Raw genomic sequence first — 17,567 nt, forward strand, 5'->3', positions numbered from 1 at the left:
ATAACAGACAGATTCTATGGTGTATTCACCCTACAATAGGATTCCTCTGTGAGCAAGTGATCAGGAGAATAGCAGACCAACCTCTATAGAGGTTCACTCAGGCACCTGGTGAAAGGCCCAGTGTCGCTCAGGAACAAGGCATACGGTGCAGAGCTGAGATACATCACAACAACCCTGAGGCCATTGACTACTGCTTCATCTAACCAAGCAGAAAAAACACCCACCTAGAGTCACGTTTAGCATATTATAGATATCTGAGGTATAGCTAGCTTCACCCTTAAAGTACTGGACTGGAGTGTGTTGCATTACCTACCAATAAAATCACCGAATGCACTGAGTATACAAAACATTAAGAACACCTGCTCTTTCCATGCAACTAAATATTAGGGAAGGTGTACCTAATATTTGTTATACTCAGCGTATGTAAACAACGATCAGTCAATGGGAAATATCATTATACTTTCGGGTAAAGTATTTATTTATAGTGCAATATCAGAAGAAATGTTACTAATGGGGAGGTTTGGGACCCTCGTATGACATCACAGTAAAATAGAGGGAGGTATTGCAAAATAAAATAGCCAAATGGCATTATATTGGGAATGATGGGTTAATCTGGGAATGATGGGTTAATCTGGGAATGATGGGTGTTAATCTGGGAATGATGGGTTAATCTGGGAATGATGGGTTAATCTGGGAATGATGGGTTAATGGGTTAATCTGGGAATGATGGGTTAATCTGGGAATGATGGGTTAATGGGTTAATCTGTGAATGATGGGTTAATCTGGGAATGATGGAATGATGGGTTAATCTGGGAATGATGGGTTAATCTGTGAATGATGGGTTAATCTGGGAATGATGGGTTAATCTGTGAATGATGGGTTAATCTGGGAATGATGGGTTAATCTGGGAATGATGGGTTAATCTGGGAATGATGGGTTAATGGGTTAATCTGGGAATGATGGGTTAATCTGGGAATGATGGGTTAATCTGGGAATGATGGGTTAATCTGGGAATGATGGGTTAATCTGTGAATGATGGGTTAATCTGGGAATGATGGGTTAATCTGGGAATGATGGGTTAATGGGTTAATCTGGGAATGATGGGTTAATCTGTGAATGATGGGTTAATCTGGGAATGATGGGTTAATCTGGGAATGATGGGTTAATGGGTTAATCTGGGAATGATGGGTTAATCTGGGAATGATGGGTTAATGGGTTAATCTGGGAATGATGGGTTAATCTGGGAATGATGGGTTAATCTGGGAATGATGGGTTAATCTGGGAATGATGGGTTAATCTGTGGACATTGGAGGCTTGGAGTTCAGATCAGAATGAGTGGTGGACTGAAAACTGTGGAAGAAAATCCAGCACTTGAGAAAAGAGGAAATTAGGAATATATGTATAATTATTTAACTAGAGGTACCGTCAATGTGAGGGTAAATAGCTGTTAGTAGCCGTATAAATATTGTTATCCATTAGTTTACTCCAATAAGGGTAGGGATGGTAGGGTAGATGGAAAAAGTACATAGAAAAATACATTAATAAATAAATAAGGGGGATTGGAAATTAAGCAAACAATGACTTTGTTAGAACCTACAATCTATCTGCAATATCAAAGCAGATCTCCTACCCCGCCCCTGCCATGTGAAATGTCAACACCTGGAGGTCGAGATGAAATGGGAGCCTGTTTCTGTCTGTGACTGAGGTGTCCTAGTCACAGGAGGTTGGTGGTACCTTCATGGGGGAGGACGGGCTGGTGAAATCAGTTGACTGGTATCCAATACATATAAAACATGGTTTCCATGTGTTTGATGCCATTTGCACCTTTCTGGGCATTATTATGAGCCGTTCTCCCCTCAGCTGCCTCCACTGGTCCTAGTATACACCCCGTTAGCACTGAGGAACACGCCTCCAACAGACATAATTATGTGTTTCTTCCTGATCTGAGGTTCATGCAGTTTGTGGCTGTACATGTCTAGACAGCTAGACACTCTCTCTCTCTCTCTCTCTCTCTCTCTCTCTCTCTCTCTCTCTCTCTCTCTCTCTCTCTCTCTCTCTCTCTCCCCTCCCTCCCCTCCCCTCCCTCCCCCCTCCCTCTCCCCCCCTCCCCCCCCCCCTCCCCCTCCCCTCCCCTCTCCCTCCCCCTCCCCCTCCCTCTCCCCCTCCCCCTCCCCCCTCCCCTCCCTCCCCTCTCCCTCTCCCTCCCCCTCTCCCTCTCCCTCTCCCCTCTCTCAGACCTATGCAGGTATCAAGCCCAGGGGTGATATTAAATAGCAGAAGAGACATTGGAAGTCTGTTCCTTGAAACGACTCCAAATGCGTAGGGGGAACAACAAGATATTCAACCCCACTGATTCTGACAGGTCTTTATACACTCTATCAGACATCTTTGATATCATGGATATATCCCAAATGCCACCTCATTCCCAATACAGTGTACATATCGAGTTATGGTCCACAGCAGTGCACTATGTAGGGAGTAGGATCCAATTTGGGATGCACACTCTATTGTGTTGAGTAAAGTGGAGAATCAGGGGGACTTTATGTCCACCCCGATAGCATTTAGACTGGGGGAGGTGTGTGGAAACAGAGAGATGTATCTCCTGGTATATTTATCCATGGCAGAGAGCTATGCTGGGAATGTGGGTTAGGTAGGGTGACCTTTATGGATGTCCTTATAAGGGAGAAGAACAGGGTGAGGGAGCTAAGAGAGTAGAACAAGGTGAGGGGGCTAAGAGAGAAGAACAGGGTGAGGGGGCTAAGAGAGTAGAACAGGGTGAGGGGACTAAGAGAGAAGAACAGGGTGAGGGGGCTAAGAGAGTAGAACAGGGTGAGGGGACTAAGAGAGTAGAACAGGGTGAGGGGGCTAAGAGAGAAGAACAGGGTGAGGGGCTAAGAGAGAAGAACAGGGTGAGGGGGCTAAGAGAGTAGAACAGGGTGAGGGGGCTAAGAGAGAAGAACAGGGTGAGGGGGCTAAGAGAGAAGAACAGGGTGAGGGGGCTAAGAGAGAAGAACAGGGTGAACTAGAGGTAGAACAGGGAGGGAGCTAAGAGAGGAGAACAGGGTGAGGGGGCTAAGAACAGGGTGAGGGGGCTAAGAGAGAAGAACAGGGTGAGGGAGCTAAGAGAGAAGAACAGGGTGAGGGGGCTAAGAGAGAAGAACAGGGTGAGGGGGCTAAGAGAGTAGAACAGGGTGAGGGGGCTAAGAGAGGAGAACAGGGTGAGGGGGCTAAGAGAGTAGAACAGGGTGAGGGGGCTAAGAGAGGAGAACAGGGTGAGGGGGCTAAGAGAGAAGAACAGGGTGAGGGGGCTAAGAGAGGAGAACAGGGTGAGGGGGCTAAGAGAGAAGAACAGGGTGAGGGGGCTAAGAGAGAAGAACAGGGTGAGGGGACTAAGAGAGAAGAACAAGGTGAGGGGGCTAAGAGAGTAGAACAGGGTGAGGGGGCTAAGAGAGGAGAACAGGGTGAGGGGGCTAAGAGAGAAGAACAGGGTGAGGGGGCTAAGAGGGGGAGAACAGGGTGAGGGGGCTAAGAGAGAAGAACAGGGTGAGGGGGCTAAGAGAGAAGAACAGGGTGAGGGGACTAAGAGAGAAGAACAAGGTGAGGGGGCTAAGAGAGTAGAACAGGGTGAGGGGGCTAAGAGAGTAGAACAGGGTGAGGGGGCTAAGAGAGTAGAACAGGGTGAGGGGGCTAAGAGAGTAGAACAGGGTGAGGGGGCTAAGAGAGAAGAACAGGGTGAGGGGGCTAAGAGAGAAGAACAGGGTGAGGGGGCTAAGAGAGTAGAACAGGGTGAGGGAGCTAAGAGAGAAGAACAGGGTGAGGGGGCTAAGAGAGTAGAACAGGGTGAGGGGGCTAAGAGAGAAGAACAGGGTGAGGGGACTAAGAGAGTAGAACAGGGTGAGGGGGCTAAGAGAGTAGAACAGGGTGAGGGGGCTAAGAGAGTAGAACAGGGTGAGGGGACTAAGAGAGTAGAACAGGGTGAGGGGGCTAAGAGAGTAGAACAGGGTGAGGGGACTAAGAGAGTAGAACAGGGTGAGGGGGCTAAGAGAGTAGAACAGGGTGAGGGGGCTAAGAGAGAAGAACAAGGTGAGGGGACTAAGGATGACTGTTTTTTCAGGTCACCACAGTCAGTAATAAACACAATTACCATCTCATATCCGAAAATACTAGTCTGCTTTACAGTATCATGTGAATGAGCCACAAAGATATTACCCCAAAATAATAATATGATCATTTATTGTGCCTATTACTATGTGTGTGTGTGCGTGCGTGTGTGCGTGTGCGTGTGCGTGTGCGTGTGCGTGTGTGTGTGTGTGTGTGTGTGTGTGTGTGTGTGTGTGTGTGTGTGTGTGTGTGTGTGTGTGTGTGTGTGTGTGTGTGTGTGTGTGTGAGTGCGTGCGTGCGTGCGTGCGTGCATGTGCTTGCGTGTGTGGATAAGGGATGCTTTTCAAAATCTCATTGGACATTGAATCATGGTTGCACAGCACCACACAGTTATAGCCTATTTTGGCGAATACGGATATGTAGGTCAATGATGTCAAACCAGCTGAAAAGACAAGTACACACGTTAACACACACACACACACATTTTTATCTCCCTTTTAATGCCGCGTGCAGACTGCCTTCATTAAGACTGATATATGACATCTCATTAGCCCATTGTTTTCGTGCAGTGTGGAAAATAGCTGTCTAACGAGTGGTGTGATGTAACAATGTTGTCCTTTTTTATTTTTTTTAAACCTTTATTTAACTAGGCAAGTCAGTTAAGAACAAATTCTTATTTTCAATGACGGCCCAGGAACCGTGGGTTAACTGCCTGTTCAGGGGCAGAACGACAGATTTGTACCTTGTCAGTTCGGGGGTTTGAACTTACAACCTTCCGGGTTACTAGACCAACGCTCTAACCACTAGGCGACAGTGTTGTTGAGAACATTTTACCTGGCCAATTATTTCCGGTTATTTAACATGAGATATATGATTTCCCTTTGACAGCAGAGAGCAGATGCTTTTTGAGTTATAGCCAACAACGTCCTTTATGTACATTTTCAGGTACTATTTCAGTCTTTTCCTGTTAGCTATTATAGCACGGCATTCCAAAATAATCTATTTCAGGTCTTGGGTAAAGAATAAAATGAGTCAAATGCTTGCTATGCTATTCCTAGGAATCAAGAGTGTCCATGGCATTCAGTTGCCAAATTTGGAGAAAACAATTCCCCGAATAATTTCACCATCAGAACAGAAGTTACGTGAAATCCACAGCTCTGCCTCTGAGCTGTAAATTTACCAGATGATTCAAATTCAAACACACCCAGGGTTCTTTTGTTTTCCATTCCGCTGCCGGGTTCTGGAATGCAAATTACATTGTCTACGGAATAGCGGAATACTATTAAAAAGAAGCATGGCACAGCATGACCTTCTAATAGTCAGACTGATGGAACCAAGTCAAGAAAGCATTCTTCAACACTAGTAGATAGTTAGACAACACCATGCACTGTGGCTTGTGGCAACACATCTCAGGTTCTCAGAGCAGACTGACTCCAGCCCAAGGAATTGTCCAGGACACAGTCACGTCTTGAGTGAACACACTGATGGCTTTTTCTATTAGGTATTACAGGAAGTAGGGAACGAGGGAAAAGGAGGAGGAGGGAGGGGTTAATAACTGAAAGACCTGTCCAGGTGGTCAACGACAGGTCTGAACCTCTCGTCAGACATACTTCAGGACAGTGAAGTGATGCTGAAGCACCAATTCGGTGATAGCGTGACCGACTGTGTTAGCCCGCTGGGCAACAATCTAGGCATTAGCTTCGGGAGCTAACGTAAATCTTCAGGTCCCAGATCATTTGATCTGCATGTCCAAGACAGGGGTGTACCCCAGTTGCCTGCTGCGGCTGGATACCGTACTGTACTAGTGGCATTGTCAGGATATTTTTAACATCACTTTACACGTGAACATACTAGAGGCCTACACACATGCCTGGGCTCTCTTTTCAGGCAGTGTAATGTACTGTGTTTCTCCCCCTCTCCTCTCTATGGCTGGTTTTCTATTGTAATAGTGATTAGTTCAGGTTAATAGGAGCTGTTGGGGTTATGATCTCCAGTCAGACGGCACTTTGCCCTGGATGTCCTCAGGCAAAGTATCACCTTTTGGGGGGAAGGGGGGTCATATTAAGTCTCACCTTTTGAGGGGAAGGGGGGTCATATTAAGTCTCACCTTTTGGGGGGAAGGGGGGTCATATTAAGTCTCACCTTTTGGGGGAAGGGGGTCATATTAAGTCTCACCTTTTGGGGGGGAGGGGGGTCATATTAAGTCTCACCTTCTGGGGGGGCTCTATATTAACTCTCACACTTTGGAGGGGGTGAGGGTGGGTTCCATATCAACTCTTACCCTTTGGGGGGTCATATTAAGTCTCACCTTTTGGGGGTTCTATATTAACTCTCACACTTTGGAGGGGTGAGGGTGGGTTCCATATCAACTCTTACCCTTTGGAGGGTGGGGGGTTCTAAATTAACTCTCACCTTTTGGGGGGTTCTATATTAACTCTCACACTTTGGAGGGGGTGAGGGTGGGTTCCATATCAACTCTTACCCTTTGGAGGGGAGGGGGAGGGGGGTCATATTAAGTCTCACCTTTTGGGGGGGTTCTATATTAACTCTCACACTTTGGAGGGGGTGAGGGTGGGTTCCATATCAACTATTACCCTTTGGGAGGGGGGGGTTCTAAATTAACTCTCACCTTTTGAGGGCGTTCTATATTAACTCTCACCCTTTGCAGGGAGGGGGTCTATATTAGCTCTCACCATTTGGAAGGGGGGTTCTATATTAACTTACACCTTTTTGAGGGAGGGAGGGGGCGTTCTATACTGACTATCAAACTTTGGAGGGGGGGGGGTTCTACATGAACTCACCCTATGGGGGAGGTTCTATATTAACTCTCAACATTTGGAGGGGTTCTATATTAACTCTCACCCTTTAGAGGAGGGAGGGTTCAAAATTAACTCCCACCCTTTGGAGGGGGGGGGGGTTCTATATTATCTCTCACCCTTTAGAGGGGGGTTCTATATTATCTCTCACCCTTTAGAGGAGGGGGGGTTCTATATTATCTCTCACCCTTTAGAGGGGGGGTTCTATATTATCTCTCACCCTTTAGAGGGGGGTTCTATATTATCTCTCACCCTTTAGAGGGGGGGTTCTATATTATCTCTCACCCTTTAGAGGGAGGGGGTTCTATATTATCTCTCACCCTTTAGAGGGGGGGTTCTATATTATCTCTCACCCTTTGGAGGAGGGGGGTATGTTCCATTACCCTCCAGAGAGGAGTTATCTCTCACCTGGTCAGGTCAGGGCCTGCTGGTAGGTATGTATGATCCATTACCCTCCAGAGAGGAGTTGGATCTCTCTCTGCCAGCACATGGTCAGGTCAGGGCCTGCTGGTAGGTATATATGATCCATTACCCTCCAGAGAGGAGTTGGATCTCTCTCTGCCAGCACATGGTCAGGTCAGGGCCTGCTGGTAGGTATGTATGATCCATTACCCTCCAGAGAGGAGTTGGATCTCTCTCTGCCAGCACATGGTCAGGTCAGGGCCTGCTGGTAGGTATTTATGATCCATTACCCTCCAGAGAGGAGTTGGATCTCTCTCTGCCAGCACATGGTCAGGTCAGGGCCTGCTGGTAGGTATGTATGATCCATTACCCTCCAGAGAGGAGTTGGATCTCTCTCTGCCAGCACATGGTCAGGTCAGGGCCTGCTGGTAGGTATATATGATCCATTACCCTCCAGAGAGGAGTTGGATCTCTCTCTGCCAGCACATGGTCAGGTCAGGGCCTGCTGGTAGGTATATATGATCCATTACCCTCCAGAGAGGAGTTGGATCTCTCTCTCTCTGTTAGCACAGGTGTCAGGTCAGGGCCTGCTGGTAGGGTGAATCCGTACATCAGAGGAGAGGAGACAAAAGGCACGGCAGAGTTGGTAACCTGTCATAAAGAGTTACTCACTGATTTCCTGGATGCCTTTCATTAGTTAGATACAGCCTGTACAGCATGTACCTGTAACTGGCTGAGGTTCACACGCAGGGCATCGAAACACCAAGCCTGGCTGTGAGGGTTACAAGGAATTATCAACGTGCAGAGGGGCAAGGAAGTGAGTGAGAGTGAGAGTGAGAGAGAGAGAGAGAGAGAGAGAGAGAGAGAGAGAGAGAGAGAGAGAGTGTGTTTCTGTTCTGAATTGTATTAGTTAAGCCTTCCTTTTGCAAGTTTAAGTAGGTTTAAGTAGTAGTAGTGGTAGTAGTAATGATAGCAGTAGCAGTAGCAGCAGTAGCAGCAGTAGTAGCAGTAGCAGCAGTAGTAGTAGCGGCAGTAGTAGCAGTAGCAGTAGTAGTAGTAGCAGTAGTAGTAGCAGTAGCAGTAGCAGCAGTAGCAGTAGCAGTAGTAGTAGTAGTAGCATCAGTAGTAGTAGCAGTAGCAGCAGTAGTAGTAGCAGTAGTAGCAGCAGTAGTAGTAGTAGCAGTAGTAGCAGCAGTAGCAGCAGTAGTAGCAGTAGTAGCAGTAGCAGCAGTAGTAGCAGCAGTAGCAGTAGCAGCAGTAGTAGCAGTAGCAGTAGTAGCAGTAGTAGCAGTAGTAGCAGCAGCAGTAGCAGTAGTAGCAGTAGTAGTAGCAGTAGTAGCAGCAGTAGCAGTAGTAGTAGCAGTAGTAGTAGTAGTAGCAGTAGCAGCAGCAGCAGTAGTAGCAGTAGCAGTAGCAGCAGCAGTAGCAGTAGTAGCAGTAGTAGCAGCAGCAGTAGCAGTAGTAGCAGCAGTAGTAGCAGTAGTAGCAGCAGTAGCAGTAGCAGTAGTAGTAGCAGTAGTAGTAGTAGTAGCAGTAGCAGCAGCAGCAGTAGTAGCAGTAGCAGTAGCAGCAGTAGCAGTAGTAGTAGCAGTAGTAGTAGCAGTAGTAGTAGTAGTAGCAGTAGCAGCAGCAGCAGTAGTAGCAGTAGCAGTAGCAGCAGTAGCAGTAGTAGTAGCAGTAGCAGTAGCAGCAGTAGTAGCAGCAGTAGTAGCAGTAGCAGCAGTAGTAGCAGCAGTAGTAGTAGTAGCAGTAGTAGCAGCAGTAGCAGCAGTAGTAGCAGTAGTAGCAGTAGCAGCAGTAGTAGCAGCAGTAGCAGTAGCAGCAGTAGTAGCAGTAGCAGTAGTAGCAGTAGTAGCAGTAGTAGCAGTAGTAGCAGCAGTAGCAGAAGTAGCAGTAGTAGCAGCAGTAGCAGCAGTAGTAGCAGTAGTAGTAGCAGTAGCAGTAGCAGCAATATCAGCAGTAGCAGTAGTAGCAGCAGTAGCAGTAGTAGCAGCAGTAGCAGTAGCATCAGTAGTAGCAGTAGTAGTAATATCAGCAGTAGCAGCAGTAGCAGTAGTAGCAGCAGTAGCAGTAGTAGTAGCAGTTGCAGCAGTAGCAGTAATAGCAGCAGTAGCAGTAGTAGCAGTAGTAGTAGCAGTAGCAGTAGCAGTAATAGCAGCAGTAGCAGCAGTAGTAGCAGTTGCAGCAGTAGCAGTAATAGCAGCAGTAGCAGTAGTAGTAGCAGTAGCAGTAGCAGTAGCTCAATGATCTGAATGCTTAGACTACCAATTCCTCTCTGTGTGTTGTTCCAAACACACTCCACTTCACAGTATCTGAACCTGCGTACTTTGTCAAAACTAAACACTGAATCACGAGCATGCTTTTACACGTTTCTGGTCAAAGAAACGTAAAAATAAACCTGCGGCACCAATCCAATATATTGCTGCACACCCCGCTCTGCCTCCGTCCCAAATGGCTCCCTTTTCCCTACATAATGCACTACTTTTGCCCAGAGGCTTGTGGGCCCTGGTCAAAAGTAGTGCACTACATATGGAATAGGGTGCCACTTGGGAGTAAGCCAAGCTCTTAGCAACAGAGTGGTTACGCTATGTGTCTGTGAGTGTCTGGCAAGGCTATAGTAGGCCACAGCAGGACATATTAGAATTCATAACGATGGGAGAGAATGTCTGGAGGATGAAGCAGGTAAACACAGACGATTGATGACGGTCGGCTGGTGAGGCACTCACTGTAGAATACTGGTGAGGCACTCACTGTAGAATACTGATGATGCACTCACTGTAGAATACTGGTGAGGCACTCACTGTAGAATACTGGTGAGGCACTCACTGTAGAATACTGATGAGGCACTCACTGTAGAATACTGGTGATGCACTCACTGTAGAATACTGGTGATGCACTCACTGTAGAATACTGATAAGGCACTCACTGTAGAATACTGGTGAGGCACTCACTGTAGAATACTGGTGATGCACTCACTGTAGAATACTGGTGAGGCACTCACTGTAGAATACTGATGATGCACTCACTGTAGAATACTGGTGAGGCACTCACTGTAGAATACTGGTGAGGCACTCACTGTAGAATACTGATGAGGCACTCACTGTAGAATACTGGTGATGCACTCACTGTAGAATACTGGTGAAGCACTCACTGTAGAATATTGATAAGGCACTCACTGTAGAATACTGGTGAGGCACTCACTGTAGAATACTGATGATGCACTCACTGTAGAATACTGGTGATGCACTCACTGTAGAATACTGGTGATGCACTCACTGTAGAATACTGGTGAGGCACTCACTGTAGAATACTGGTGATGCACTCACTGTAGAATACTGGTGAGGCACTCACTGTAGAATACTGGTGAGGCACTCACTGTAGAGTACTGGTGATGCACTCACTGTAGAATACTGGTGATGCACTCACTGTAGAATACTGGTGATGCACTCACTGTAAAATACTGGTGAGGCACTCACTGTAGAATACTGGTGAGGCACTCACTGTAGAATACTGGTGATGCACTCACTGTAGAATACTGGTGATGCACTCACTGTAGAATACTGGTGATGCACTCACTGTAGAATACTGGTGAGGCACTCACTGTAGAATACTGATGATGCACTCACTGTAGAATACTGGTGATGCACTCACTGTAGAATACTGGTGAGGCACTCACTGTAGAATACTGGTGAGGCACTCACTGTAGAATACTGGTGATGCACTCACTGTAGAATACTGGTGATGCACTCACTGTAGAATACTGGTGAGGCACTCACTGTAGAATACTGGTGAGGCACTCACTGTAGAATACTGGTGAGGCACTCACTGTAGAATACTGGTGATGCACTCACTGTAGAATACTGGTGATGCACTCACTGTAGAATACTGGTGATGCACTCACTGTAGAATACTGGTGAGTCACTCACTGTAGAATACTGGTGATGCACTCACTGTAGAATACTGGTGAGGCACTCACTGTAGAATACTGGTGATGCACTCACTGTAGAATACTGGTGAGTCACTCACTGTAGAATACTGGTGATGCACTCACTGTAGAATACTGGTGATGCACTCACTGTAGAATACTGGTGATGCACTCACTGTAGAATACTGGTGATGCACTCACTGTAGAATACTGGTGATGCACTCACTGTAGAATACTGGTGAGTCACTCACTGTAGAATACTGGTGATGCACTCACTGTAGAATACTGGTGATGCACTCACTGTAGAATACTGGTGATGCACTCACTGTAGAATACTGGTGAGTCACTCACTGTAGAATACTGGTGATGCACTCACTGTAGAATACTGGTGATGCACTCACTGTAGAATACTGATGATGCACTCACTGTAGAATACTGGTGATGCACTCACTGTAGAATACTGGTGATGCACTCACTGTAGAATACTGGTGATGCACTCACTGTAGAATACTGGTGATGCACTCACTGTAGAATACTGGTGAGTCACTCACTGTAGAATACTGGTGAGGCACTCACTGTAGAATACTGGTGATGCACTCACTGTAGAATACTGGTGAGGCACTCACTGTAGAATACTGGTGATGCACTCACTGTAGAATACTGGTGATGCACTCACTGTAGAATACTGGTGAGGCACTCACTGTAGAATACTGGTGAGGCACTCACTGTAGAATACTGGTGAGGCACTCACTGTAGAATACTGGTGAGGCACTCACTGTAGAATACTGGTGATGCACTCACTGTAGAATACTGGTGAGGCACTCACTGTAGAATACTGATGAGGCACTCACTGTAGAATACTGGTGAGGCACTCACTGTAGAATACTGGTGAGGCACTCACTGTAGAATACTGTTGAGGCACTCACTGTAGAATACTGGTGAGCCACTCACTGTAGAATACTGGTGAGGCACTCACTGTAGAATACTGGTGAGGCACTCACTGTAGAATACTGGTGAGGCACTGGTGAGGTACTCACTGTAGAATACTGGTGAGGCACTCACTGTAGAATACTGTAGAATACTGGTGAGGCACTCACTGTAGAATACTGTAGAATACTGGTGAGGCACTCACTGTAGGACTCTCTGACCAGAGATTGTTGTCGCGCGAATTGTGCAAATAATTCAATCATTTGTCAAGATTATGATCCACATTTTTCACCCTGTCCTGATCGTATGACCATGACGTGTGTTGTAGGCCTAGACAGAGGACAGGATCAGGTCCGTTTCAAGGACAGGTGGGAGTGAGTCGAATAGATAGATACGCTGTGTATACAAAAGCTATTTTCATGACACAGACCAGTGGTCACCAAACTTGTCAAGATCACTTTCTGAGTCAAAATGTTGAGATCTACCGCTCTGATTTTTTATTTACATGACTTTTTATTTATTTTTATTTAATCAGGAGAACAAATTAAGAACAAATTCTTATTTTCAATGACGGCCTAGGAACAGTGGGTTAACTGCCTGTTCAGAGGCAGAACGACAGACCTTGTCAGCTCAAGGGTTTTGAACTTGTAACCTTCCGGTTACTAGTCCAACGCTCTAACCACTAGGCCACCCTGCCAACTTAAAAAATATAAGCCTATGGAACTTTAACCAATTAAAAACAGTTCTGTAGCAATGAGGTTTGTGCAGTAAACTATAGGCCCAATAGATTAACACCACATACTGGCTTTGCTTGAATTCATATGTCAACGCAGCAGACTGAGGGTCCGTCTCTCAACATCCCTCCTCTCTCCCTTTCCTCCACTGACACTGACCAAAAAGGGACACCGTCTTCCAGCTGATGGCGAAACTCGAGTCGCACAGCATTATTTCTGCCTCATGCACAAATTCATGTTGTTACTCCTATGAACAGAGAAAGTTAAACATTTCTCGATATTAAAAAAGACCCAAGCCGCTAATAATAACAACAACGCCTATAGATCCACGTTCCTCCTCATTCATTAGAGCTGCAGTGCTTGTTGTAGCGCTGAGTGGAAATAGGAAGAACGCACATTTAATGGGTTATAAAAGTGTTGAATACAAAGTGTTGACAGAGTAAGAACTTAAACATGATCTTTCTCTTTCAACGTTTTGAAATCTCACAGTATCAACTTTGCCGTAGCTTTCTTCTATGCCTGCTACGTTACTGCAGACTCGGTCATCTGAGCAATCTGATTGGCCAGCGGAGACATAATGCACATAGTTTCCTCTCTAGGCCCACCGGGAAGGTAGAGTTTGTACCTTCAGACACATGAAACGGCAACAGTTTGCCTACCTGGCGCGCAGGGCAGCTGAATTGGCTGCACCTACCACCAACAGCCCGAGAAAAAAAAAATTGGGACACAATGATTTGGGTTTTTTACAGAAATGTTTGGCAATCGACTAGAAATGACTTGGAGATCGACAAGTCGATCGTGATCAACAGGTTGGTGACCACTGACACAGACTAACCTGGTGAATCCAGGTGAAAGCTATGATCCCTTATTGATGTCACTTGTTAAATCCACTTCAACCCGTGTAGGTGAAGGGTAGGAGAGGTTAAAGAAGGGGGGGGGGGGGCAAGCTGGGGCCAGTTGTACTGTTAGAGGGGCCAGTTGTACTGTTAGAGGGGTCAGTTGTACTGTTAGAGGGGTCAGTTGTACTGTTAGAGGGGCCAGTTGTACTGTTAGAGGGGCCAGGTGTACTGTTAGAGGGGTCAGTTGTACTGTTAGAGGGGCCAGTTGTACTGTTAGAGGGGTCAGTTGTACTGTTAGAGGGGTCAGTTGTACTGTTAGAGGGGCCAGTTGTACTGTTAGAGGGGCCAGGTGTACTGTTAGAGGGGTCAGTTGTACTGTTAGAGGGGCCAGTTGTACTGTTAGAGGGGTCAGTTGTACTGTTAGAGGGGTCAGTTGTACTGTTAGAGGGGCCAGTTGTACTGTTAGAGGGGCCAGTTGTACTGTTGGAGGGGCCAGTTGTACTGTTAGAGGGGCCAGGTGTACTGTTAGAGGGGCCAGTTGTACTGTTAGAGGGGCCAGGTGTACTGTTAGAGGGGCCAATTGTACTGTTAGAGGGGCCAGTTGTACTGTTCGAGGGGCCAGTTGTACTGTTAGAGGGGCCAGTTGTACTGTTAGAGGGGCCAGTTGTACTGTTAGAGGGGCCAATTGTACTGTTAGAGGGGCCAGTTGTACTGTTAGAGGGGCCAGTTGTACTGTTAGAGGGGTCAGTTGTACTGTTAGAGGGGCCAGTTGTACTGTTAGAGGGGCCAGTTGTACTGTTAGAGGGGCCAATTGTACTGTTAGAGGGGCCAGTTGTACTGTTAGAGGGGCCAATTGTACTGTTAGAGGGGCCAGTTGTACTGTTAGAGGGGCCAGTTGTACTGTTAGAGGGGCCAGGTGTACTGTTAGAGGGGCCAGTTACATTAATAACGGATGTAAAAAAAAAAAAAAAGAATGACAGCAAAAATTAGTTATGTAAAAATGATTTCATACTCCACATTTAGGGGGGCCGCAAGGGGGTCCAAAATAGTTGTCACAGGGGCACTGCCCCCCCCTCCCCAGAACCGCTAGTGTTGAGACATGGATGGTGCATGTGTGCCATTCAGAGGGTGAATGGGAAAGACAAAATATTGATTAAGTGCCTTTGAATGTGCACCAGTTTGAGTGTGTCAAGAACTGAAACACTGCTGAGGTTTTCATGCTCAACAGTTTCCCGCGTCTATCAAGAATGGGGGTGCAACTCAATATTAGAAAGGTGTTGAAAACGCCACATGTTTCAGCTTGTGGTTTTGATAGCTGAGCTGGACGCTGGACGGTGTATGAAAACATGACTTTAGCCAAGACTCAGGGAGCCGTCTGGTGAAGGAAAGCCAAGAGACCTAGGGGCTAGTGAGGATGCCACACACAAACATCCACAAACATTAACAAACACACACACACACATGTTGCGAGTGTAACCGATGTGAAATGGCTAGCTAGTTAGCGGTGGTGCGCGCTTATAAGCGTTTAAATCGGTGACGTCACTCGCTCCGAGACCTTGAAGTAGTGGTTCCCCTTGATCTGCAAGGGCCACGGCTTTTGTGGAGCGATGGGTAAAGATGCTTCGAGGGTGGCTGTTGAGCAGAGGGTCCCTGGTTCGAGCAGAGGGTCCCTGGTTCATGCAGAGGGTCCCTGGTTCGAGCAGAGGGTCCCTGGTTCGAGCAGAGGGTCCCTGGTTCATGCAGAGGGTCCCTGGTTCATGCAGAGGGTCCCTGGTTAGAGCAGAGGGTCCCTGGTTCATGCAGAGGGTCCCTGGTTAGAGCAGAGGGTCCCTGGTTCGAGCAGAGGGTCCCTGGTTCGAGCAGAGGGTCCCTGGTTCATGCAGAGGGTCCCTGGTTCGAGCAGAGGGTCCCTGGTTCGAGCAGAGGGTCCCTGGTTCGAGCAGAGGGTCCCTGGTTCGAGCAGAGGGTCCCTGGTTCATGCAGAGGGTCCCTGGTTCATGCAGAGGGTCCCTGGTTAGAGCAGAGGGTCCCTGGTTCATGCAGAGGGACCCTGGTTAGAGCAGAGGGTCCCTGGTTCGAGCAGAGGGTCCCTTGTTCGAGCAGAGGGTCCCTGGTTCATGCAGAGGGTCCCTGGTTCATGCAGAGGGTCCCTGGTTCGAGCAGAGGGTCCCTGGTTAGAGCAGAGGGTCCCTGGTTAGAGCAGAGGGTCTCTGGTTCGAGCAGAGGGTCCCTGGTTCGAGCAGAGGGTCCCTGGTTCGACCAGAGGGTCCCTGGTCCGAGCAGAGGGTCCCTGGTTAGAGCAGAGGGTCCCTGGTTCGAGCCCACACACACACACTCACTCACACACACATACACACACACTCACACTCACACACACACGCACACACACACACACACACACACACACACACACACACACACATACACACTCCAGCAGTATACCCTTGCTGTGACTGTGAAAACCCCAGGATGAGAATGTTCAACTGATGTCTTTGTTATACTATATTACCTTGCACATCATCATGTCTGACCCAGGCCTTCCTACCTACCACATCATCATATCTGACCCAGACCTTCATACCTACCACATCATATCTGAACCAGACCTTCCTACCTACCACATCATCATGTCTGACCCAGACCTTCCTACTTACCACATCATATCTGAACCAGACCTTCCTACCTACCACATCATCATGTCTGACCCAGACCTTCCTACCTACCACATCATCAAATCTGACCCAGACCTTCCTACCTACCACATCATCAAATCTGACCCAGACCTTCCTACCTACCACATCATATCTGACCCAGACCTTCCTACCTACCACATCATCATATTTGACACAGACCTTCCTACCTACCACATCATCATGTCTGAGCCAGACCTTCCTACCTACCACATCATCATATCTGACCCAGACCTTCCTACCTACCACATCATATCTGACCCAGACCTTCCTACCTACCACATTATCATGTCTGACCCAGACCTTCCTTCCTCTCACATCATCATGTCTGACCCAGACCTTCCTACCTACCACATCATATCTGACCCAGACCTTCCTACCTACCACATCATCATGTCTGACCCAGACCTTCCTACCTACCACATCATCATGTCTGACCCAGACCGTCCTACCTACCACATCATCAAATCTGACCCAGACCTTCCTACCTACCACATCATGACTGACCCAGACCTCGCTACCTACCACATCATCATGTCTGACCCAGACCTTCTTACCTACCACATCATCATGTCTGAAACAGACCTTCCTACCAACCACATCATCATGTCTGACCCAGACCTTCCTTCCTACCACATCATCATATCTGACCCAGACCTTCCTTCCTACCACATCATCATATCTGACCCAGACCTTCCTTCCTACCACATCATGTCTGACCTTCCTAACGACCACATCATGTCTGACCCAGACCTTCCTACCTACCACATCATCATATCTGACCCAGACCTTCCTTCCTACCACATCATGTCAGACCTTCTTACCTACCACATCATCATGTCTGACCCAGACCTTCCTACCTACCACATTATCAAATCTGACCCAGACCTTCCTACCTACCACATTATCAAATCTGACCCAGACCTTCCTACCTACCACATCATCATGTCTGACCCGGACCTTCCTACCAACCACATCATCATGTCTGACCCAGACCTTCCTTCCTACCACATCATCATATCTGACCCAGACCTTCCTACCTACCGCATCATCATATCTGACCCAGACCTTCCTACCTACCACATCATCATGTCTGACCCAGATGTGTCATAGTCAATGACAGTTCACCTGCA

General features: G+C 47.4%; 1 protein-coding gene across 1 annotated transcript; it reads left to right on the forward strand.

The window, feature by feature from the left end:
- The first annotated feature begins 16,266 nt into the window (after nt 1-16,266).
- On the forward strand, nt 16,267-17,547 carry LOC127909074 (uncharacterized). Its single transcript, XM_052468972.1, has one exon. It carries the CDS (start codon nt 16,267-16,269, stop codon nt 17,545-17,547), a length of 1,281 nt encoding a protein of 426 aa, XP_052324932.1.
- The last annotated feature ends 20 nt before the right edge of the window (nt 17,548-17,567 follow it).

The sequence above is a fragment of the Oncorhynchus keta genome, chromosome 19 (assembly GCF_023373465.1).
Source record: "Oncorhynchus keta strain PuntledgeMale-10-30-2019 chromosome 19, Oket_V2, whole genome shotgun sequence".
In the NCBI taxonomy this organism is placed as follows: Eukaryota; Metazoa; Chordata; class Actinopteri; order Salmoniformes; family Salmonidae; genus Oncorhynchus; species Oncorhynchus keta.

Excerpts from the sequence above, each read along its gene's own strand:
- LOC127909074 (XM_052468972.1), top strand. The coding sequence starts at position 16,267 with ATGTCTGACCCAGGCCTTCCTACCTACCACATCATCATATCTGACCCA.